This window comes from Pangasianodon hypophthalmus, chromosome 7, assembly GCF_027358585.1.
Source record: "Pangasianodon hypophthalmus isolate fPanHyp1 chromosome 7, fPanHyp1.pri, whole genome shotgun sequence".
NCBI lineage: Eukaryota > Metazoa > Chordata > Actinopteri > Siluriformes > Pangasiidae > Pangasianodon > Pangasianodon hypophthalmus.
Window position 1 is genome coordinate 8,296,516 of NC_069716.1, and position 23,796 is coordinate 8,320,311.

A 23,796-nucleotide genomic window follows, 5' to 3' on the forward strand; every position below is an offset into this window, starting at 1 on the left:
GCTAAGTGACTTGACTACGACATTACATTGACAAAAGCTATTCAAGTGCTAAATGGAACCTAAGGTAGCTATATAGTATTAATATCAGCTTTCCTGCTTCACATTAATGTGAAGGGGGTAGAATGATTATATAACGGCTAATTATTAGAAATTGAATTGAAACAACATAGTCATTGAGTCCCTCCTTTGCCTCTACTCCTCTACAAAAATAGAATGAGCTAATAAGCTGTTGTTGCATTACCTGTATGTAATTTAGACGTCTTCCTACATCCAACCAGCGAAGCACTTAGGCCTAAGGTAGCTGTATACAGAAGCATTAAAATGATGAATTGCATTTATTACTCCCTTCCTAAAAAATAACATTTGAAATTAATATTAATGGAAAATGAAAAATTTCAATGCTCAAAATGAGGCCAGTTTGATGTGAGGTATGGTTGTCATTGTGCTCACAGGAGAACAGAGTGGTGAGCTTTCAGTCCATTCGCAACAGCATAACACAAGCCACAGAAGCCACCAGCGTTCTCACTATCCACAATGTCAACATCAATGACTCTGGTTACTACACCTGCTCAGCCAATGGCGTGGAGAGGAGTCTGGAACTGTCCACATTGGTCATAGTGCACGGTAAGGTTTAAGGAATGAAGGGAGTACGATTATGTTCATCACTGATCTAGAGAATCCAAAGATAGTTTCAATGACAATGAATGCTATCCTTACCTCCTATTATTCTTATTATTTCAGAGAAGCCATTCATTAGTTTGGACTACAGGAACGGCTCTGTGGTGGAAGCTACAGCTGGACAAAAGTCTGTCAAGCTGTTAGTGAAAGTGTCTGCATATCCCATTCCAGTCACCCACTGGTAGGCTCAGGAATTCAATTGTTCAAAAAAATGGCTATTTGAATTATATGTACATAACACCCGCTAGGGTGTTTATTAATTGCTATTTCAGTATTGGTCTTTGCAAAATTGATATTGAAACTCCACAAATTTTTATTGTGTCCTATGGGGACTTTTAGGGTTCTCAACGATTCAAGATATGTTTTGATAGAAATAAAAATTGATGGAGATTCTAAATCTATTTTTTTTTGCTAAATCCACATTGGTGTAATGAAAAAAAAAAATTTTGGTCAAATAAATGCAGGCCATTTCTGTGACACATCTTGTCTTCAGCAGCTATTGTCGTTGTGCATGTACAGGTGTAAAAATGTGACAGTGATAACAAGGCGGCCAGAGTTCAGCCGGTTTAAGATCCACAGTCATAACCTGGAGATCAGGGACGTGCGCAGAGAGGATGCAGGAGACTACACCCTGGTTCTGAAGAACAGTGCTGCAGCCATAGAGAAAAAACTCCACTTTATTCTGATAGTCAATGGTAACGCTTCTCTTTCTCTCTCTCTCTCTCTCTCTCTCTCTCTCTCTCTCTCCCTCCACAATGTAAGCTGGATGTAGTCACCCTTTACAGCCAACTATCACTGAATTATTAAACTGTAATTTGTCTTTATTCTTTGGAACTCTTATTTTCTTGATGTTTCTCAATTTCTTTGTGAAGTGCCACCTCAGATCCATGAGAAGGAGGCAGCGGCACCTTCTAACCCCTACAGGAAGGGAAGTCGACAGACCCTCACTTGTACAGCCACAGGTTATCCTCCTCCAACAAATATCACCTGGCAGTGGAGACCGTGGAGCCCCTGCGGCCTTAATTCCACCCAAAGAACACCGTAAGTGCTGTGTTTAGAGACAGCAAGTGAGATGCATTTGCAACACTATCGAGAAATCTTTCTGTGTTTTTTTCATTGATTTACTTATGTATAGTTTTTATATACGTACATTATTATATATGTTTAGTTATTTTTTTAAATCTATTTATAGAATTTGATATGTAAAATAATGTGCATGAATCTAATAACTTGTTGAAAAGAGTATCACTGTGCCTGTTTTAATTTAATTCTATTTGTATATACATTCACACAAAGCACCTTTACAGAAATCTGGATGTGTCATGCGTATTGGTTTCATCTTATGTAAAGCTTCAGGCAGAGGTGGTCTGGTCAGACAGCCAAATGTTTCACTCAAAGTCTCCATGCTGCCTTGAGCCTATTGTGAATGCTTGATCTGCTGAACATCATAATTTATTTCCGGTGCTCTTTGGTAAACACATACATCTGTCAAAACTGAAAGACCTGGAGGATCTAATGTACTCAAAACAAGTTTAAGTCTCAGGATATTGCTACACTAAAGGGATTTTCGCCTGCACCTCAGACCCGTGTCAATGGGAGTATTAGGTTTGTTCCTGAAGCTGTCGAAATCGCTCATAAACATTAAACACAAGACCTCAATGGTTCACTTCAAGTTCAGAGCGGATAGTTTTTGTCCCTCTTGGCACTCTGCCAGCCATTGCTTGCCTGTAGAAGAGGTTTTCACCCCTGTGTTTTCAGTCTATGACATTTATTTTCTCAGTTGTAAGAGCAGAGAGGCCTACGGCATGGCATCGGTTCTCCCATGTTTAACATACGCAGATATTTTTAGTGCTCCACCCAGCCAAGTCTGCATTTGAGAAGCTGTGCTGCATGCAAGGAGTGATGGGTCATCCAAACAACAGGAAGCACTAAGACAGCACGGGGTCATGATAGCATCCTTTGGCCCTGGAAAGACAAGCTAATTCTACAGTGCTGAGACCTCAGAGTGCCTACCTGCTTCCTATGTTCACTCTTTGGCTTCCTCCATGGCTGTGTAGTCACGCCATGCTGCAGTCGCTTTAGTTCAAGTGGAGACTGATGCAGCTGTGTGTGGGCAGCTTTTAGCGTGAGCTGCAGGCAAGCACAACATCTCTTATATATTCACATCACTCCCACACAGATGCTCAGAGTGCTTGATTTCTGTGCATCACACACACACACACACACACACACACACATGCATATAGGAATATTAAATGCAAGGTCGTAATACTTTGGAGTGGTCCAATTTCCTTTTGCCAGCTGCTTCATTTAGACATTTGCAAGCACATTTCCCCAGCATTCAGCTCTCCAGTGTATGCGCTACCAATTTTTCAGAGGTCATTCCATTTCTGATCCCACACTACCTATAGAGAGAAAATTACTTTTATATGCCAGCTCTACCTTGTAAATAATATAGAAGCCAAATACAGTGTGTGGCCTTCATGTGCATCCTTCTCTAACCTTCATCATCCACAGGAAGGCAGAAGAGTCTAAAAGCGCTTCCTGTGTCTATCTGCACATCCTGTCTATCTCTCTCACAAATAAACACAAGCATACACACACACACACACAAGACAATAGTCATGGAGGATGTAGGGTTCATCATCAGACACCCACTTTTCCTCTCCTTGTCCTAAAAATCTACAAATGTTCTTGCTAGTAACAAGGGCTTAAAGGAATACATCAGGAATACAAAGCTCTAAATCTGCATATTTAGTTCTTGCAGAGATGGGACTACTTTTCCAAAGAGAAGAATTTGTGTGGCATGTTGTTTTTAGACATGGGCTGGCACCACCTAATTATATAAACGTTAAAGTTGGATTTCCAGAATATTGTTCACTGGTGCAAAATGATCAGTCACATACTGATGTTTATTTTTTTGTGTATTAGTTATAGATTTGAATTGTAGTATAATCTCATTTATTGTTGGAATTTAATAAGCACCCTTAGACTTAATGTGAGTTTGAGTAAACTGGCAAACATTAGGAAATTATTGTCTACAGTAATCACACATATGTTACAGATGCTAGAGGTAGAGATTAGACTGAATAAAGCTATTTATTTAAATTGAATTGTACTTAAATTTGCTTCCTAATGATTATCCTCTGGGGTTTGCATATAAAATTGTACAAGCATGTTATATAAAGTCATAATTTAATTAAAGTGTCATAGCAAACCACACTAAATTCTGATCAACTGTCATTTTAATTGAAAAGGTCTTATGCATTATTGATTAGAAAGTCTATTATGTCTTTCATCTCAGTTTTTAGGACCTTTTTTGTGCTTTTTGTGCTCCTTTTAATAAAATATTAGGATCTCTTCTACTCTAAAAAGACTTTACTGCAGTAGATTAAAAAGATTTGATTTCATAAAATGGTTTCAGAGAGACAAGATTTGGAAATATGCAAAGTATGTATCTGTTTGCATGTTATTTTAGAGACTAATATGGTTCCCAACTTTTATAGAGCTCATAGAAGCCAGCGAGACAAGGTCCCTCTCTGTCAGGACTGGCTTGATCTGTACTTGGAACACACTCTGAACACAATCGACAGCATGAACACTTGGACAGAGCAAGTGGATGGCAAGCAAAAGGTTTGTTTTTTAATACCTTCTGCCTTAATATCATCCAACAGGACACTGAGCCATTATATGAATGTTCACAAACATGAACTCTTGGCATTATTCTTTTTTTATATGTGACCCAAATATCTGAACCCTGACAACATTTGTCAGTCACAAGGAGTGGGAGAGGTGATGAGCTTTGGTCTTTCCACACTCAAAATATTTAAACTCTTCTTCCTTTCCACACTTCCTGGAGGGACAGGGAATAAACATGCATGCTCAGAACACTCGCTTCCTGTTTTCTGTCACACCTGTGAGGTCATTTCCTTTGTGTAGGCTGAGAAAGGGAGGGGCAGAAGGGAAAATAAGAGTCATCAACCAGCAAGCTCATCATCTTTGATCCCAGCTTCTGGGAAAACGACAAGTATCTGTTGATTTGATGTGCTTGTTTTTTTTTTTTTTTTTTTTTTTGCAGACAGTGGGCCGTGTGGTTATACGCAGTGCAAATGTTTCAACCATGTACAAATGTTCTGCTGAGAACAAAGTGGGAAAAGATGAGAGACTTATCTACTTTTATGTGACCAGTAAGTCCTGTTTACACCAAGGGAAGCACTCAAATATATGTATTTGTGCCTTTAACTATTTAATCATAATGAATAAAAATCTATTTTTTTCAGTCCTAGTCCTGTTGTGTTTCTTGCAAACACTTTATAAAATGAGCAAGGTGTGAAGTTAAGTAAAAGTTCACGTGGCTTCATACCACTGGATTACAAACTGCTGATACAAAATGTTATGTAAGGTCATTATAGCAAGCACTTTCATTGTTTTTTTTATCACGTCTCCATACTCAAGCTGTTGTAACATTGTGTTATAAGCAAAAAATGTTTCCTAAAAATGTAATTGACTCTACAATCTGGTCTCCTCAAGGCCAGCTCTCTAATCTCTTAACCAACACTTTCAGACCTACATTAAGCCTTATATTTGACTTTTTTTTTTTTTTTTTTTAAGTTACATATCTCCAGAAACAACACAACCACAGATAATATGATACTGTATGTCACTCAATAAGCACCGCTATGCTTTTTAAATAGGAGACTCCTACAATCTGTAGCTGTACTTACCAGTGCAAAAAGGTAAAAGATGATGGATAAAAAATGGATGACAGTAAACCTACATACATATAGCCATAGACTGAGGAATGCACCAGATAGCAATACAGCCCTTTTCTCTCACAAATTGACATGTTAGTTTGATAACTAATATTTGGTCTACATTAACCAAAATTTAATTTCTCATGCCATGTCGTTATTTTCACAAGAAACAAATTTTTGTGTCTCATACTTGAAGAACTGAGAAGCTAAAGTGATCCTAAAACCAATGCCTTATTTTGTCCCACTGCCAAGACTGCAGGTCTCAAATGGTTAAACCAAAGGGAATATTTCTGTACTCCATTTCACACTTGATTTTACCACCTCTTTCTGTTTAGCCATTCCAGAAGGCTTTGGGATTGAGATGGAGCCGTCGGAGGAGCCACTGGAACTGGAGCCTGTTTATTTGAAATGCAGCGCTGACAACTACACGTATGAGAACCTGCGCTGGTATCGTCTAGACCCACAGGCCGTGCCCCCAGAGGACTGCAAGAGCCTGCACCAGTATGCTGAGGCTCTGGGCGGGGAACTCTCCTTCCACAAATCCACTAACAACTGGGTGCTGGAGCTGAGAATTCCCAGCGTGCATTTGCAGGACGAAGGCAACTACGTTTGTGAGGTGCAGAACCGGCGGAGTGGTGAGAAGCACTGCCACCGCAAATACGTTTCTGTGAAGGGTAAGGGCCTCTAGCAAGGTTATCTTGGAGCGATGTTGTGTGTATGAGCTTTTATAATATAAACTTTGGACTTGGAATGAAATTTTGCTTTTCTACTTTAGCTCTTAACAAATCTTTTGGATGTTGTCATGCCTACTAAATCTCTTCTCATAGGGCTGTGTCCAGAGTTGAGTTAAGTGTGCGTAGTGAGGAGTTTATACCGAAATTGTGCACATTTAGACCTATTTTATTTTAGACGTAGGGGTTACGATGGGTGAGCTCTGTTGAATCCCGCCTCCGCCCTATGTGAGCGGAGTTTGCATGTTCTCCCCATGCTTCAGGGGTTTCCACCGGATACTCTGGTTTCCTCCCTCAGTTCAAAGACGTGTTGTAGACTGTAGGATGTATGCGACGTAGGCTGACTGGCTGACTGGCATTTCCAAATTGTCCGTGGTGTGTGGGTTGGCACCCCATCCAGGGTGTCCTTCGCCTTGTGCCCCGAGTCCCCTGGGATAACCTCGTGACTCTGACCCTGTTTTGCAGGTCAAGCAAAGAGCAGTATTAAATCCACTATCAGTTTGATGTAACCACAATGTGGTTGTTACAATGAACTGTATGTTTTGGGTTGTAAATCTACAAAACTACACTACAAAAACATTCAAGGCCAATATTAAATACATAAATATGGCACAATTAATTAATTAATTATTAATTAATCACACCAGAGAAGAGTAGAAAGAAAAGTTTTCCACATGGAGGACATCGTTGGAGACAGCAGAGGAATTTTTATAGATAAAATTTTTAACAACTCTTACTTAAAGTGAGCTGTAGGCATAGCAGGTGAATGCTTTGTCAGCTTACCCTCTAAAAAATTTCAAATTAACAAAAAATCGACATTTTATAAGGGTGAATTAAATATAAGGGTTTTATAAGGGTGAATTAAAAACATGATAAAATAGCTTATATCCCAAGTTGTACACACAATTAACTGTTAGAGCAAGATATAAACGTTTAAATGAAAAATAATAGAAATTGCTACTTTATAAGCTGCTGAGTAATGCGGGTGGAAGCCATATTATTAAATTAAACCAAATTTGCAGTGGTTAATGTCATAATTATGACTAGGACTATTCATGCAGCAATATACTGTATACTAGACTCTTATTCAATGTTTATTCAATGCTTGCCATCTTTCCTTTCATATATTATTATATTAGTCTTTTTTACTATTCATTTTCAAATTTCCTCTTGATTTTATGTTACATCATATTAAGGTTGACAACAAAGAAAAAGTCAGATGCTATTGAAAAACATGGTCTCAGACTCTTCCACTCCAGAAAAATCAGGCAACTACACGCAGGTGTTTTGCTTAATCTGAACGGATCTCAGAAAATCAACTTAAGCAGCTGCGTACACTGTCATTTCTCATGTAAATATTAATGTAACATTTTGACTTAAGTCATCAACTTTTAATATTACCCATATATTATATATCCAATGTGTGATTTGCAATGTCCTGGAGCTCTTGTCAGAGCTGCTCTTGCAGAAAATGAATCAACACCTTCTGGCCAATCAGAATCGAGAATCTGTTAGTGCTGATGAATTCTCAGTGTGAATACAGGAGAGACTTTAATAGCTTAAATGACCTCATGGAGGCAACTGTCACATTATTTGAATGGCACCGCATTAACCATTTATCTACTTATATTGTTCTTTGAACTGTCACAGTTCTATATATAACTTTTACCAGAATCTCTGAAGAATCATTTATGTAGACTTAGTCAGTCTCCCTCCTTGCCTTTATATTTTTAAGAAAGCTGAAATTTGTATTTTTTCAGTCCTTGGAGGAAACACATGGACAAGAACAGGGTTAAGACATTAACCCTGCTGTGAATCCACAGTTGATATGTCACTACACATGACCAGAGTTGCACAACATCTCTTTATTCTTTAGTCTCTTGCTTTTTCATTTTCTGACTTCCTCTTTGTCTTTCTTTGCGTCATTCAATTTGTTTGCCTATTTTATTTTGTCTCACTCTCTTTCCCTTTCTCTTCCTCAGCCCTGGAAGCCCCAAGGTACCGGCACAACCCTATCAATCAGACAGTGAATGTCAGCGCGTCTCTGCTAATGGAGTGCGATGTGGAAGGCACTCCCTCTCCCCAACTCTCTTGGTTTAAAGACAACCAGCCCCTCCACCAAATATCAGGTCAGCTTCTGACCTTTCCTCTTCCATTGCACATCATATATCAGAAAAACGGATGTCGATTCAGAGAACATAATTATTACTTGAAAACAAGTCACAAGTCGAAAACAAGTCGCTTTGTATTTGTATATGGACAGATTTTACAGTTGTTGGTAGTTTCTAGTTGACCCGCCTTGTATTTATTTCTCTTCAAATTACCATAAATATTCAAATCCAGTTTAGCTTGAAGAGCTATAAGAATTTTATCAGCTGTAACATATGCTGTAATATGTGCAAACACATACATGCACACACGCTAAAAAAGACGTATTCATTCAAGTGTGTGGTGGAGCTCCATTTGGTGTGATAGACAGATTCTGGGTGGACCACTGGAGCAGGGAAGTGAAGCTTTGGCATTGGAATGTAACAGAAATGAAAGGGAGCTATGCGTGATGACAGCTTTTGAAATGAATGTGTGTGTTTATGGATTATGAGTCCACCAAGCCTCGCTGTTGAACAGGATTTACAGTACTTTTTTGTATATTTGCAGTGTGTGTGTCTATGTGTGTGTGCAGAGCAAGCAGAGTTCAATAAAGGAGGCAGGCTGCTATGCTGCCAGGGTGCCTGGTTGTAATGTGTGCTGAATCAGATTCGCCTCTGATTAATTATACTCCATAGAGGGATCACAGGGATTTTTTTACAGACTTTGTGACCTAGTCTATCTCCTCTGACCTTATGTTTCATGTTAACTAATTGGACACATAAACACTCTGGCATGGGGGTCATTAAACAAATGCAGTCTAGTATTTTAGGTGAAGGGTAAGGCTACCCTGATGCTCTCCTGCTACCAATTACAGTCAGTAAGTCATAGCTCTCAAGTAGAAGTCTTATGTGATGTTCGCTGCAGGAAGAACCTGAGCATTAGCGCATGGCAGTAGTCTGGGTGTTGTTCACATAATATAATATGACACTTCATTTAGGCCTTGGAACCTGGACAACACCACAGTAATAACAATGTAGAAGCTGTTATATCTTAAAGGCACAGTTTGTATTTTAAAGCGTTTGCAGGAGGGTATCTAATAATCTGTAATAATCAAATTATTTGAAGGGCACCTAAAACACTCAGTTGTTCCACACAATAAATCTAAGTAGTTTCTGTTGACATTTTCCGGGCACTGAAATATAGTCACTACTGAAGCACAGCTGCTCCGCACTGCACGTTTTCCATCAGTTGCAACCCACAAGGCATGTAGAGATAAAAGGGCAAGGTTGTTTTCATTATGAAAGTTTTCATAGCGATTGCAGTTCGCCTCGCAGGCAGCAGAGGATTCTCAAATTTTCAGACTGCTTCTTTAAAGGAACAGACAAAAAAAATGACATTAACAAAATTGATGTGATCAACCAGGCACTGAAGCTATGTGAAAATAAATTTGGTCATAGACTTGTTAGCAACATTAACCTTTAAATGGTTGCTCTGTTAAAAAATTACTTTTGTGGTAATATTGATAACTATACAGGACACACTGTAGTAGTTTTTTAAACTGAGTTCTTAAAGACAGCTTATACATGATTGCTTGTAATCCAGCTTTTGTACTGTGGTTCATGTGAAATAGTAATGCAAAAGTCTGAAGTGGGGACGCCAACAGCTGACTGATGTTTCTATAAATCCACATGAAGACAAACTCCTGCAGCCAGGAGTCAAATATAATATTACTAAATGAGCTGATTCCCACATTTTAACATGAAACAACTTTCCTGTGCGTAAAAATAATATTCCTGTGCGTGTTCCAGGACTCTTAATCACAGTATACTCACAATGAACAATGTTCATTAGGGATCTAAATCTAAATATGTAAAGCTGCTTTTTGATAATATATATTGTTTAAAGTGATATACCAATAAAACTGAATTAAAATGAATTTAAATGAACCAACAGCAATGATAATAAACTCTTGCCCCCTGGTGGTACCACAGTGTATTACATTTTCAAACTTGCTTTATGGTGTCCCAGAGCCAAAATCTGTTTTACCATTCAGTCATTTAACAGAGTCTGATATCTATCTATCTATCTATCTAGATATATAGATATTAATGACAGTAGTCTGGGACAGCTCTGAAACTGGAACCGAGAATCAGCCCCTAAAGTGCAGATGGTGTGCAGATTTGATTGACAACCATTGTGCACATTTTGATTGACAGCTTTGTGGATTTGCGCAGGGATCCTTCTGCAGGACTCTAACCGGACGCTCAGCATCCAGCGGGTGCGTGAGGAGGATGCTGGTCTGTACACATGCACTGCCTGCAACCAAAGAGGCTGCATTCACTCCTCAGCAACAGTGTCTGTCATCGGTGAGATTCTCGTTATTGCCTATACAATTCGCTGTAGTACATGATTTACCACATGTCTTTTTATAATCTTTTCAAGGACCTTTTCTAACCTGTAGCTGACACACACACCTGTGCCAAACACCCACTAACAGTTGCAACGACCTGTATATCATTTAAAAAATATCATAATATGTTATATAAAGATATGTTTGACCCTTTTTAAATTCAAGATATTTATTAGCTTGACACACCTAATACGTTTTGCTAAAAATGTGTATACAGCTGTAAGTTGGAAGCTAGTAGGTAATTTCTTTTTATATCTGGTGACTCAAGTTAGTAAGTGCACTAATTCCACTGTGAGGGAGGACACAATAAAGTGAAGTGTCCTTTCACACAGTGAGGCCGGAATTATTGATACCGGCTCTTGTGTGTTTGGTGGAAGTTTGGAACAGGGAAGGGCAGTGTGTTTTGAAGGATGTTCTATCGGGTAAATAGGCACAGATGACAGGAAATGACCTCATGCCTCATACTATGTCACACATTTTCCTCCATCAGGATCTGACAACAGCACGAATGTGGAAATTGTGATCCTCATCGGCACCGGAGTAATCGCCATCTTCTTTTGGGTCCTTCTCATCCTCATCTTCTGCAATGTCAAGCGGGTCAGTGTAGGTTTGAATTGTGATTTCCGAACCATGCTGGGTTTGCTCCTAAATCACAGCTTATTCACAGCTTATGCACATCACTGTTTATTCCACGTGGCTCTGAGTTAATCTGAGCCCCTGCAAAAATCTCACAGTTCTCCCAAGCACTGGTCTGTTCCAGGCAGTTTAAAGTCTATACCATGCCCTAAGCCAAATGAATCAGAAAACCCATTACTATCTGACTGAGCAGAGTTTAGGTGACTGCTGCTGTTTGAAATGGGGGTCACAGTCTATATCTACATGAAGAAATTGCTGCTCCTGGCTGACCTCCAGCTAACAGTTCTGCACTACAAAGGCCAGCCTGAGCTGGTGGTAATGTTGTTGTGATGCTGTCCTGCAGGTGAACCCAGCTGATATCAAGACAAGCTATTTGTCCATTATCATGGATCCAGGCGAGGTGCCTCTGGAAGAACAGTGTGAATATCTGCCCTACGATTCCAGCCAATGGGAAATTTCAAGGGACCGTTTGCGGCTTGGTACGCAGTGGTAAAAAATAATCTGTATTTAATTTCAGATCAATACAGGAAAGAGGTATGCTTCAAACAGAGAGTATTAACAGTATAGTAATTAGAGATGGGATTATAAACTGGTATACCATGTTAGGGGAATCTTATGCTATATAACTATTCAGTTATTCATTCATCTTCATTAACGGCTTAATCCTGGCCAGGTTGCTGCTGCTACTGAAAATTGTTATTTATAAATGCTAGATTTTTTAAAATAGGGAAAGCAGGTATTCTTAATTTTAAAATTGGTATGTTGGTATTTGTACAGTTTTGATAAACTACAAATTGTGAAGCATAAACCACTAATATGTGCCCTGTGGATGGAGTATTGTCATCCTGTGATCAATCAAAATAGCTTTTTTTTTTTTTTTTTTTTTTTACTGCACAAAGACTACAAACCAAGACTATAAAAGAAGCATGAAATATCCTAATAATGAACTGTACCATTATCCTACTTTGAACTTTTCATATTGGTTCATCACTAATTAAGTGATAATATCATTTTTGATTATCTTTTAACAGGGAAGGTGCTTGGTCACGGCGCTTTTGGGAAGGTGATTGAGGCCTCCATCTATGGCAGTGATAAGAAGAGCAGTTTAGGCACTGTGGCTGTTAAGATGCTCAAAGGTTAGAAGGATTAGTCTTTATGTTTTGTTTGGGTCAAAATGACCCATTTTAAATTTTTTTAAGTAAAAGGAATAATTCTAAAATAACTTTCAGTATTAAACTTGTCTCACTTTGCAAAAATATAGCCTTTGCAAAAATGAAAACATAATATAATGGTTTATTTTTTGGTGTATGATTATTTTATTTGCACGTACACCTGACATCAAATCCCTAAGCATGTGAATGGGTTTTTTGTATTTACTTCCCTACCTCCCCAAATATTCTTTATATTAATAATAACTGAGAGGAAGATGAGATGTTGGGTATTTTAGTGTAAATTGGATTATCATAAAAGAGTTGGCCCATCAGTGGCATTTTTCAGGTATTGAATAGAGCAGGATTGTGTATTCACCATTTAGGCTGTGATTAGCATGATGAAGATATTCATTCAAACTGCTTTAAGTTGTATTGTGTGTGTTTGTGTATCATAGAGGGAGCGACGGCCAGTGAACATAAAGCCCTCATGTCTGAGCTGAAAATCCTCATTCACATAGGAAACCATCTGAATGTGGTCAACCTGTTGGGAGCTTGCACCAAACCCAACGGTTAGTCCAACTGCTCCAAATGTAGATGATCAAGATCTATAACCTGTAACAATCAAATATCATCCAAGAGATTTTCCTTTGTTTTTGTCTACTCTCAACTTATTTAAGTCCTTGTCGTTTTTAAGGTCCCCTCATGGTTGTGGTGGAGTACTGCAAATACGGAAATCTATCCAACTACCTGCGGGCGAAGAGGGAATTTTTCCTGCCATACAGGGTATGATTCAGAGAGGTTTGAGGTGCTATTAGTTCTCAGTGATGTAAGCCATCACGGTCATAAATATATGGCCCAAAATCATGTGCATGTAAACCCATGTAGACGAAGTTCTGGGGCCACAAATTACATGTGTTTGGGTAAATCAGATCTATATCATGTGTTGGGTTTTGATGATGCAATAAAGTGGACAGAGATCATTTATTTTCTTGTTTTTATTACTTTTTTCTCCCATTTTCCTCCCCAGTTTAGTCTTTTTGCCAGTTCCCACCTAGTAAATAGCTTTTCCCATCACATTACAGCCACTAACCTGGGGATGGTGAAGGCTAACATGTGCTTCCTCCAAGACACATGAAGCCAGCCAACCAACTGGATCTTTTCCAACTGCTACTCATGCTACATCTTAGGGCAGGATGTAACATGAAAAAGAGGAAAGCTCTACCTGCCCTCTTTTTATACATGAGCTCACAGACACCAGTGTTTGGCTAGTGTCAGTCTGATTGAGGAGAAAGTGTAATGCCATCCCTCTCACCCAGACAGCACAGTCAATTTTACTCTCTAGACTCAACGAATGGCTGTGGCATAGTTTGCTGTTGTGTCACCTGGGAGCCAGTTGGCAATTTACAGTACCATGAGGTGGAGCAGCCAATGACAATGCAAGGCAGAGGCACAGCAATCTGACGACTACCAGTAGGAGTAAGGGGCGGTTGTATGGTTCTTCTTTTCCCCACTGTAAAACATTATCCATGTTTTTTGGCTCCAGATAGTAATTCCCAGTTGCAGCTCCTGAGCCAGATGGACTACAGTGAGCTTGTAGTGCTTGATGTACCCATAATAGAACCATGCTGGGGTTTTTCGTTGCAAACAGACAGCAGTGATCATGTTGAGCAAAACATTGTTTTTAGCTTATTTGACACCAGCAGTGCCTTTTTATGGATTGTACACAAATATTACCCCTTAGGAGGAAAAGAAGAAATCTGATTTGTGGTCATATGGCTAATTTTGCATATGTTCTATAGCTAGACTTGTAGTTTGTTTAATTAGACCCACTCATTTCCAATTTTATCACTGTCAGGCTACACTGCTGTCATAAACTCTATATTTAAGCTATATTTTATTTTTACACTTGTTTGGAATAGTTATGCGTGTGTGTGTAGCACTCTAAATTTGCCATCACTATGTCACTGATGTTTTAACTGTCATCAGTAGTGTAATGTTATCAGGTGGTCCATTCCAGAAATCTATTTGAGGGCCTCTGCCTTATTTGGAAGAGCTGTTGGGCTTGTAATTGAACACAGTGTGATGATATGATTGATTATGATTGTTTGGTGGAGATAATTATGGAGATTATGGAGATGGTGGAGACACATTCATATGAATGAATGGCACTGTGTTGTGTCTGTGTGAAAGAGACACAGAGCGAGAATGCATTTGGAAATATCAAGAAGCATTGGTGTGTTTGTGTGTTGGTTGTCGCTAAATCATTTGTACAATTTGTAACCTTAATGTATCTGAATGGCCTCAAGTGGCACCGGAGTGTCAGTAATATAGGTGCTGTACATTAGATTCAATGTCAATGACAGTAGATGTTGTTAAAGGTGGTTATTTATTTCACTGTTGTACTACATCACTGTGGAAATGCCTCATTTGCTTAAGTGGAAATTATTTCCCACATCCACAGTAGAACAAAGATAGGACAAGTATCACCATGAATACTATCTCTAATAGTTAAGCTTCTGAACTCTCTGGCCCTGCACCAGATTGCCACAGTGTCAATAAATGCAATAACTTTTTCATGTCTCACTGTAAGAGTCTTCTCTTCTCCTTAAACAGGACCGTTCCCCTAAAACCCGGAGCCAGGTGAGGAGGATGATGGAGGCTGGGCAGGTAGAGCAGAGAGGTCGCCAACCTTCTTCCTCTGTCATCAGTACCCCGAGCCAGCTTTGGGGTAAAACCAGCTCAAAGAGCTCCTCCTCAGAGAAATGTAAGTTTCTATCATGTGATATGCAAATAAATACCATTATCTGTATGTGTATCTGTCTAATGCTCATAATACACATACTTTTATCTGTGCTTGGATTTAAACCTGAATTGGGCATGCCTTAGACTGGACTTCACAAATTATAATGAAAAATATTTTTTGCAGAACATAACTTTATTCAGCTCTGCAACCTCAGCAGTGTCACTTGGGTTCATATTTGGTCCAGATGGCCAGATGTGAACTTTTCTGGCAATCTTTCTTTAAGAAAATACTGCATGTACTATTGAAATCTGTATTTGTATGTACTTATGTGTAAATACAATCCAAATAATGTATTCATATTCAGTTATATCCCTATTATATGCTCTATTCATGACCAGTGGTGGCTGGTGGTAATATTAAATGGCAGGGCTAACCTATCAATAGCTCAGCAGTTACACTATTAGGGTTGGCCTATACAATATATTCCAAAGTCTCACTGATAATGATAATAATAATAATAATCATCATCATCATCATCATCGTCTGTCTCTGGATAAGTATGTTTGTTAAATGCTGCAAATGTGAAAAAAACAACCCTCTAGCCCATTTATAAGAGCTGTCCCTGTTCATGATTAAATTTCATGAATTGTTGTGAATTACGAATCTGCTACCCAGATATTCTGTATTGGTTCACTATCCCAGTTATTGCTAGTAATTTGTAATTGAAAAACTTTTGCATGTAATTTATATCTTCTTGTTTCTATTGCTTTTAAGTGGAGGACCTCTGGAAGAAGCCTCTTACAATAGAGGATCTAATATGCTACAGTTACCAGGTGGCACGAGGGATGGAGTTCCTGGCATCTCGCAAGGTAAGTCCAGTCAAACTTCAGGATTTTCCAATAATTATGCATACCCATAAACTAAACTATTATATAATATTGCAGCAATATAATGCACAATTGCACATAATTCTGTATTATTTATTGACTTTCCCATGTTGGAAAACATTACAGCTTTCCTTCTGTCTAGCACAAAGCACTGACACTGGAAACTCCTTTCAAAAAGCTAAACAGCTCACAGAAAATTTCACCAAACAGTAATATATTAGAATCAGTGCATTAATTAATGAGTGCAGCTAAAGAAGTAATATATCAAATCATGCAGTCAGACCCAGAGATTAAATCATAGTGCTTATCCTAACTGAAACAAATACCCAGTTACAAGGGATTTTACAGTGTAAACAAATTCCATCTAAATTCAGTGTTACCTTGAAAGAAACTATAGACACACACGCACAAAAGCTTTGCAAAGCACAAAAATGCTTCTTAAAATTCTATGGCATGAGCTGACACATTAACAGATAACAATTATTAGAGTAATTAAAATGCAAATGTGATTGTGCATTAAGCTGAATCTCTGCAGAACATGATATTTCCGCTCATTTTTCGTATCATCAGCCTACTAAGCTAATTGTAAAACACTTAAGCTTCACTGCATTCTCTCATTGGAAATTGGAGGATTGCTGAAAATGAAGTGCAAGATTTATGAGATGTACTCAAACATATTTTGATTGGTAACAGAAATGCTTTTTTAACTCCTGGCATTTCTATTAAAACAGTAGTAAATACAATAATATAGATAATTAAGAATTTGGCATGTGGAGACACTTATGGTGAGGCAGAGGTCTGTGTATGGGGGTCCCAATCCTCCCTGCATACAGTGCTAATTTCCACTGTGATCATGTTCTGCCAGTGCATCCATCGAGACTTGGCAGCCCGGAACATTCTGCTGTCAGAGAACAACGTGGTGAAGATCTGCGACTTTGGACTGGCTCGTGATATCTACAAGGACCCAGATTACGTGCGGAAAGGCAATGTAAGAGAGAAAAGAAACCATTTGTGTCAAATAGCCCACTCCACATGCTTTTCCCACACCATTTTAAAAGTTCCAAGTGGATGAAAAAAATCAATAAAATGGTGCTTCAGAGGAAGCTAATGACACAGCTTAGAAGTGTATGACAACATGGAAAGGCAAAATTGTGTAATTTGGGTTAAATTTAGCATTTAAAAATGAAAAGGAGGTAATGCTTGTGAAAAAAATGCATATATACACTCACCATCCACTTTATTAGGAACACCTGTACACGTGTACATTCTTGCCGTTATCTAATCAGTCAGTCATGTGGCATGACTCATTTGGCAATGCAAAAAAATCATGCAGATACAGGTCAAGAGTTTCAGTTATGGTTCACGTCAAATATCAGAATGGGGAAAAAGTGTGATCTCTGTGACTTCAATCATGGCATGGTTGTTGGTACCACATGGGCTGGTTTGAGTATTTCAGAAACTCTGGGAATTTCACACTCTCTAGAGTTTACACAGAATGGTGCAAAAGACAAAAACATCCAGCTAGCAGCAGATTTGTGGGTGGATACACCTTGTTGATAAGAAAGGTCAGACTAGTATGAGCTGACATTAACCAACTGATCACTCTTTACAACCGTGGTGAGCAGAAAAGCATCGTAGAAAGTCATTGAGATCACATTTTCCCCCAACCTGTATCTGCATAATTTTATGCATAGTGCTGCTGCCACATGACTGATTGGATAATCGAATGAATGTGCATGTGTACATTTGTGCCTAATAAAGTTTATATCACAAGAACAAGAATTGCACCCACATTTATAGAATGGCTTCACTTTTCTCAGTCAGTCGAAAAGGGTTGTTGGTTTGGCTAAAGTGAACTCGGTTTGAACTTGGTTTGATGTGCATTTGCTTTTGCAGGCCAGACTGCCACTTAAGTGGATGGCTCCTGAGAGCATCTTTGATAAAGTCTACACCAGTCAGAGTGACGTGTGGTCTTTTGGCGTGCTGCTGTGGGAGATATTCTCATTAGGTAAGCTCAGTGTCATTTTCTTAGAAGTCTGGATGACTGGATTTTTGGTGTAATCTTAAATATGTTTCACGAATTTAGTTACCTAAATTCACAGCTTTGATAAGTTAATCTGTGTTTCTACGCCACAGGTGCCTCGCCTTACCCCGGCATCCAGATTGATGAGGAGTTCTGTAAACGGCTGAAGGACGGCACCAGAATGAGGGCTCCTGAGACGGCCTCGCCGGAAATGTGAGCATGTTTCTGCACTAGATCTCACTCATTTAAATACATGAAATAATCAGTATTTTACAGAGGGTAAATTATGAAATGAACCTGTACGCATTTGAAAAAGTGTGTGTTTGTTTCCCCCTGCTGGTAGATATGGGATCATGCTGGCCTGCTGGCAGGGTGAGCCCAGGGAACGGCCCACATTTCCTGCCCTGGTAGAGATACTGGGAGACCTTTTACAGGACAACAGCTTACCGGTGAGAAATATGGCTGACTTTAATGTAATGTCTCTTTTATTCAGGCATGTACATTAAAATTCGCTGGGACTATGTGTAGTTCACCTTTTACAGGTACAAATGAACTGCGGACACAAAGTAAAAGAAGAATAAGCCTTTATTTGTCACATACACATTACAGCACAGTGAAATTCTTTTTTCTTTGCATATACCAGCTTGTTAGGAAATTGCAGTCTTAGCGCAGGATCAGCCATATTGTGGTGCCCCAGGAGCAGAGAGGGATAATGGCCTTGCTCAAGGGCCTAACAATGGCAGCTTGGAGGTGCTGGGATTAGTAACCCAGAGCCTTAACCTTTGAGCCACCACTGCCACTACTGATATCAATTTTCTTGAACAGAGAAGAAAAAAACTAAAGGTGTATCTAGCTGCTAATAAAAACATGTATTATACTGAGATTTAAGCATTTTTTCTGTTTATTTGCAGGACATCCCTTTCAGCGTTTCTCAGAGCTCAGAGGATGATGGCTTTTCTCAGGCCTCCTCCAGACCTCCATCAGAGGAAGAATTGAGACTGGCCTGCAACACACTGCCAGCCAGGTACTGCCCTCACACACACACACACACTTAAAGGCTGATAGGAAGCTACATTAGTGAGTTATTTTTTTTTTTAGAGTTTCAAGCTCATAATGCTTTACTGGTTTCATGTTGCATTTCCTCTGAATAGTGAACAGAAAAGCTTTAATGCTTTTGTTCAAACTAAAAACACAAAGCTTACTTTTCTGTCTTCTGTCTTTTTGTGTAATTTGTACTTTGATTAGACAATGTAACTATGTGTGTGTCAGTTTCATTTAAAAAAAAAAAAAAAAAAAAAAGAGAGAGAGATTGGGAGGAACACTATAGGTCAAGCTGCCAGTTATTAAATTGTACATTGTCACTGAACCAGTTTATAATTGACACACACACAGTGAGAGATCATTTAAGAGATAATATCATTTTAAAATTCTATCCCCTGATATGAATCTGACTGAGAGTATAGTAGCAGTATAGTATATCAAATTACACTAGATGATTTAATCTAAGAAAAAACAAGGGTGCATGCTGTCATAGGAAAGTAATTAACCATGTGATGGTCATACATTACCATCCCAAAATGGATTATTTTCTAATAAGAGCAAATCCTGAAGTGTTTATTCCTCTTATAACACAGCAATTTGCCAAAATTAACAATCTGTTATTAATTAAAGGTGTCACATCATATGTTTATAGTTATAATTAATGGGTCTCATTAACAATCTTTTAGTAAAGTTGTGTGTAAATTTTTGCATAAGCCAAACCAAACTTAGAAACCGTTTAGAAATGCTGATTTTCTTTGCACATATGTGTGTATGTTGATGAATGCCAATCACCTGTAAAGTACCAGGCGCATGCAAGGCACCACTGATTTGCATTTGTTGATGCCCACAAAACTCCATAAATGGCAAAATCCACATGATTTTTGATGAGTAAATGGCAAAAAACACTTTCCCAGAGGTAGAAGTGAAAGTCATTTTGACTCAGTTATATGGCAATAAAATATATATTATTTAACAGTACCTGAAAAGGCCAAAATCTGGAGCCAAATTCCAGAAAAGTTGAATTAGATGTGAATTAATTTAGGTGAAAAGAAATTGGTTTGATGTGAAAATGGAGGAAAAAACAAAGCATCCCTCCCCAGCGCCGTGTTGGAAAAGCAGGAAGCGTCATATTAAGCCTGATAATGGTACGCTAGGGCATATATTGCACATTGCAGTTTGAGACATACTAGATCGGTCACTTATTGTCACTTAGTGTTGGCTCTAATGAAGTGTTGCACAACATTAAGAGAAGATGCCGTGGCAAATGGAACCGACTTACACACCACCTGAGCCCATCCTCCTTTTATACAGTGCAATTCTTAATTGAATGACTGGTCTTAATTTATGGATTTATGTTTGCTTGCTTGCTTTCTTTATTTTTCATATTTTAACATTTCTTTAGTTAATGCCTTCAATATGAAACAACCGGGATTCACAAATTATTCAATAAATGTGTGAGTGTAATTGAAAATACATAAGCTATTTAAACTTGACAGTGTAATCTGTATATAAAAGTAGGGTCATGATTTATATGATTTGAAGCCGATCAATCGAGGTTTATATTAGTTAGTCTTCTTGTGTGGGACAGACTCAGGAACACATTACACAAATGTTTTTCCAAACTTACAGGATTTTGATGAATCCCAAATTTCTTGTATTAATGCTTGTACGAACAAGTTACAAATAAATCTGTTCATATTCAGCTTGATAAATGAAGCCCAGTGTTGGTGAACATGCGCAAAACAAGTTCCCTTGTTTTGACCCAGTCGTTCTCTCATCAACGTGTTTTTCTCTCTCTTGAACACTTTCCCATGTCGGAAAACCTCTGTGTGCCTTGTGTTATTCTCTAATGCTAGAATTCTTTCACAGATACTATAATTGCGTGCCGTTCTCTGGGTGTGTGATGGTGAGCCCCTCTAAGACATGTCATTCGCGGGTGAAAACATTTGAAGAGCTGCCGATGGTGATGACCTCTCATAAGTCACATCATGTAAGTACCTTCATTCAAAGCTGCTAATGTTGCTAAAACAATATGCTAAAACAGCTGAATAAATTATGTGCAAACAGTATATTCAGATACACTCACCATCCACTTTATTAGGAACACCTGTACACCTGCACATTCATGCGGATATCTAATCAGCCAATCATGTGGCAGCAGCACAATGCATAAACTCATGCAGATACAGGTCAAGAGTTTCAATTAAAGTACACATCAAACATCAGAATGGGGAAAAGTATGATCTCTGTGACTGTATCTGTGGCATGGTTGTTGGTACCACATGGGCTGGTTTGAATATTTCAGAAACATCTGACCTCCTGGGATTTTCACACACAACAGTCTCAGAATGGTGTGAAAAACAAAAAACATCCTGTGAGCAGAGGGTCTGCAGGCTGAAACACGTTGCTGGTGAGAGAGATCAGAGGAGAATAACCAGACTGGTTTGAGCTGACAGGAAATCTATAGTAACTCAAATAAGCACTCTTTAAAACCATGGTGAGCAGAAAAGCATCTCAGCATGCACAATACATGAAACCTTGAGGTGGATGGGCTACAACAGCAGAAGACCACATTGGGTTCCACTTCTATTAGCCATGAACAAGAATCTGAGACTATCATGGGCACAGACTCACCCAAACTGGATAGCTGAAGACTGGAAAAAGACCAGGAAATTTTTTTTCTAATCTTCAGCTGTCCAGTTTGAGTGAGCCTGTACCTATGACAGCCTCAGATTCCTGTTCTTGGCTGACAGGAGTGAAACCCACTGTGGTCTTTTCCTGTTTTTGTAGATCATCCATCTCAAGTTTCAATGTTTTGTGCATGCTGAGATGCTTTTCTGCTCACCACTGTTGTAAAGAGTTATTATTTGAGTTACTTTTGAGTTATATTTGAATATCCTTCCTGGCAGCTCAGACCAATCTGGCCATTTTCCTCTGACCTCTCTTATCAACAAGGCGTTTCCGCCCACAGAACTGATGCTCACTCAATGTTTTTTGTACCATTCTATGTAAACTCTAGAGAGTGTTGTGTGTGTGTAAAATTCCCAGATCAGCAGTTTACGAAACATTCAAACCAGCCCATCTACTACCAACAAACATGCCACGATCAAAGTCACAGAGGTTTGATGTGAATATTAACTGAAGCTCTTGAGCTGTATCTGCATGATTGTCTGATTAGATAACTGCATGAATGTGCAGATGTTCCTAATAAAGTAGACAGTGAATGCATATTACAATTTGAGAAAACCTCTGTTTTTATTATTATTATTATTATTATTATTATTATCTTAAATAAACTGGGTAAGACTGTGTATTAGCCTCTAGACTTTCGGCTATGCATTTACTGGCCACTTTGAGTTTGTTTATTATGTATACACTAGAATAGTTTTATTTTAAAGATTGTTTCATTTTTTTTCATGTACAACACTGACAGAAGTCGGAACCATTACGCATTGCACTTTCAAACACATATTGTAAACATTTACTTAGAGGTGTATATACATTAATACACACTTATAAACATATAACCAGACTGCATGAGCCCTTTTGATATAAACGGGTGGTTTATGAAGGTGGCTAATGGAAACACAGCACTATTTGCACAGTAAAAATATTAAATACGTATGTGATAAAGTAGCCACTGAGTGTATACTGTTTACAATAAGCCTAATGCAGTGCCGTGTCCCTGCAGGACAGCCAGACAGACAGTGGGATGGTGTTGGCCTCTGAAGAGCTACAGAGGCTTGAGCACAAGCACAGAGGAGCCATGCTGAAGACGTAAGCTCTGTTTAAACGTGTCTCCAAATATAAGTTAATAACAGGGTTACATTCAATGATCCATCAAGGATACATTATGAGATTGGTAACAGTGTGTCAGAAAATAATGACCCTTAAATGAATAGCATTATTTTTCAACTTAATTTTTATCTACTGGTTATACAGGATGTGTGATCATCACCGACAAGAATTGACATGCTTTCTGTAAAAGGGTTAAATAAAAACAAACAAAACACAAAAGCTGTTTACTCCAAAATCACTTATAATGAAAGCCTAAGGGGTCAGTCAAATAACCATGACCATAAATCACGCCTGCACTGGTTCTCTTCTGTCGAATGCCTATGAATTTAACTGTACTTTTACTCTTCTCTGTCTGTTAGTATGGCAGCAGGCAACAGCACAGAGCGCCTGATTGACGGCTTGAGTGAGAACAGCACGAGCATCAGCAGGCACCGGCCGGCATTCTTTAGCCAGCTCAGTGGCCAGACCTTCTACAACAACGAGTACGGCCAGCTTGCTGAAGAAGGCATGAGCGAGTTCTTTTTGAAACCGGAGCTGGCCATGAGTGAGGGATCTTGCCCTGCGACATCCAACCTGTAACATCATCGGATCAGTCATGGCTCCGAATATGCCTTACAATCCGAACTGTTCTGCCCTTCCTTGCCCTCCAACTATGTTCTCTCTGCTGCCACTGGGTGGCACCATTACGCCAGTCACAAATAGAAAAATATTTTAACTCCTGATGCATTTATCTTGTTATGAAGTGTAAGCTTCTTTTGTTTATTTGTACAAAAATAAGTCCCAGAATGGGGAAAAATAAAGCAATTTATCTTCTTTTAAATTGGCTTGGTTGTTCTTGGTCAATTACAGACAAGAA

At 38.8% G+C, this 23,796-nt stretch overlaps 1 protein-coding gene across 4 annotated transcripts in view; it reads left to right on the plus strand.

The window, feature by feature from the left end:
• The window catches only part of flt4 (fms related receptor tyrosine kinase 4), a 49,940-nt gene extending 26,180 nt beyond the window's left edge, over positions 1–23,760 (plus strand). The window contains exons 7-30 of one of the 4 annotated variants that reach the window (XM_026940676.3): positions 453–624; positions 742–859; positions 1,198–1,373; positions 1,551–1,719; positions 4,185–4,311; positions 4,757–4,865; positions 5,768–6,106; positions 8,146–8,292; positions 10,468–10,617; positions 11,152–11,264; positions 11,641–11,776; positions 12,329–12,433; positions 12,904–13,017; positions 13,143–13,231; positions 15,062–15,212; positions 15,966–16,060; positions 16,944–17,066; positions 17,975–18,086; positions 18,215–18,314; positions 18,445–18,550; positions 19,013–19,125; positions 21,012–21,132; positions 22,834–22,919; positions 23,300–23,760. In XM_026940676.3, coding sequence (XP_026796477.1) covers positions 453–624; positions 742–859; positions 1,198–1,373; positions 1,551–1,719; positions 4,185–4,311; positions 4,757–4,865; positions 5,768–6,106; positions 8,146–8,292; positions 10,468–10,617; positions 11,152–11,264; positions 11,641–11,776; positions 12,329–12,433; positions 12,904–13,017; positions 13,143–13,231; positions 15,062–15,212; positions 15,966–16,060; positions 16,944–17,066; positions 17,975–18,086; positions 18,215–18,314; positions 18,445–18,550; positions 19,013–19,125; positions 21,012–21,132; positions 22,834–22,919; positions 23,300–23,519 — 3,291 coding nt within the window. In that variant the 3' untranslated portion in view covers positions 23,520–23,760. The remainder of the gene's footprint in view (positions 1–452; positions 625–741; positions 860–1,197; positions 1,374–1,550; positions 1,720–4,184; positions 4,312–4,756; positions 4,866–5,767; positions 6,107–8,145; positions 8,293–10,467; positions 10,618–11,151; positions 11,265–11,640; positions 11,777–12,328; positions 12,434–12,903; positions 13,018–13,142; positions 13,232–15,061; positions 15,213–15,965; positions 16,061–16,943; positions 17,067–17,974; positions 18,087–18,214; positions 18,315–18,444; positions 18,551–19,012; positions 19,126–21,011; positions 21,133–22,833; positions 22,920–23,299) is intronic. The other 3 variants (XM_026940677.3, XM_026940678.3, XM_026940679.3) reach the window with 3 other exon arrangements.
• Positions 23,761–23,796: the final 36 nt, after the last annotated feature.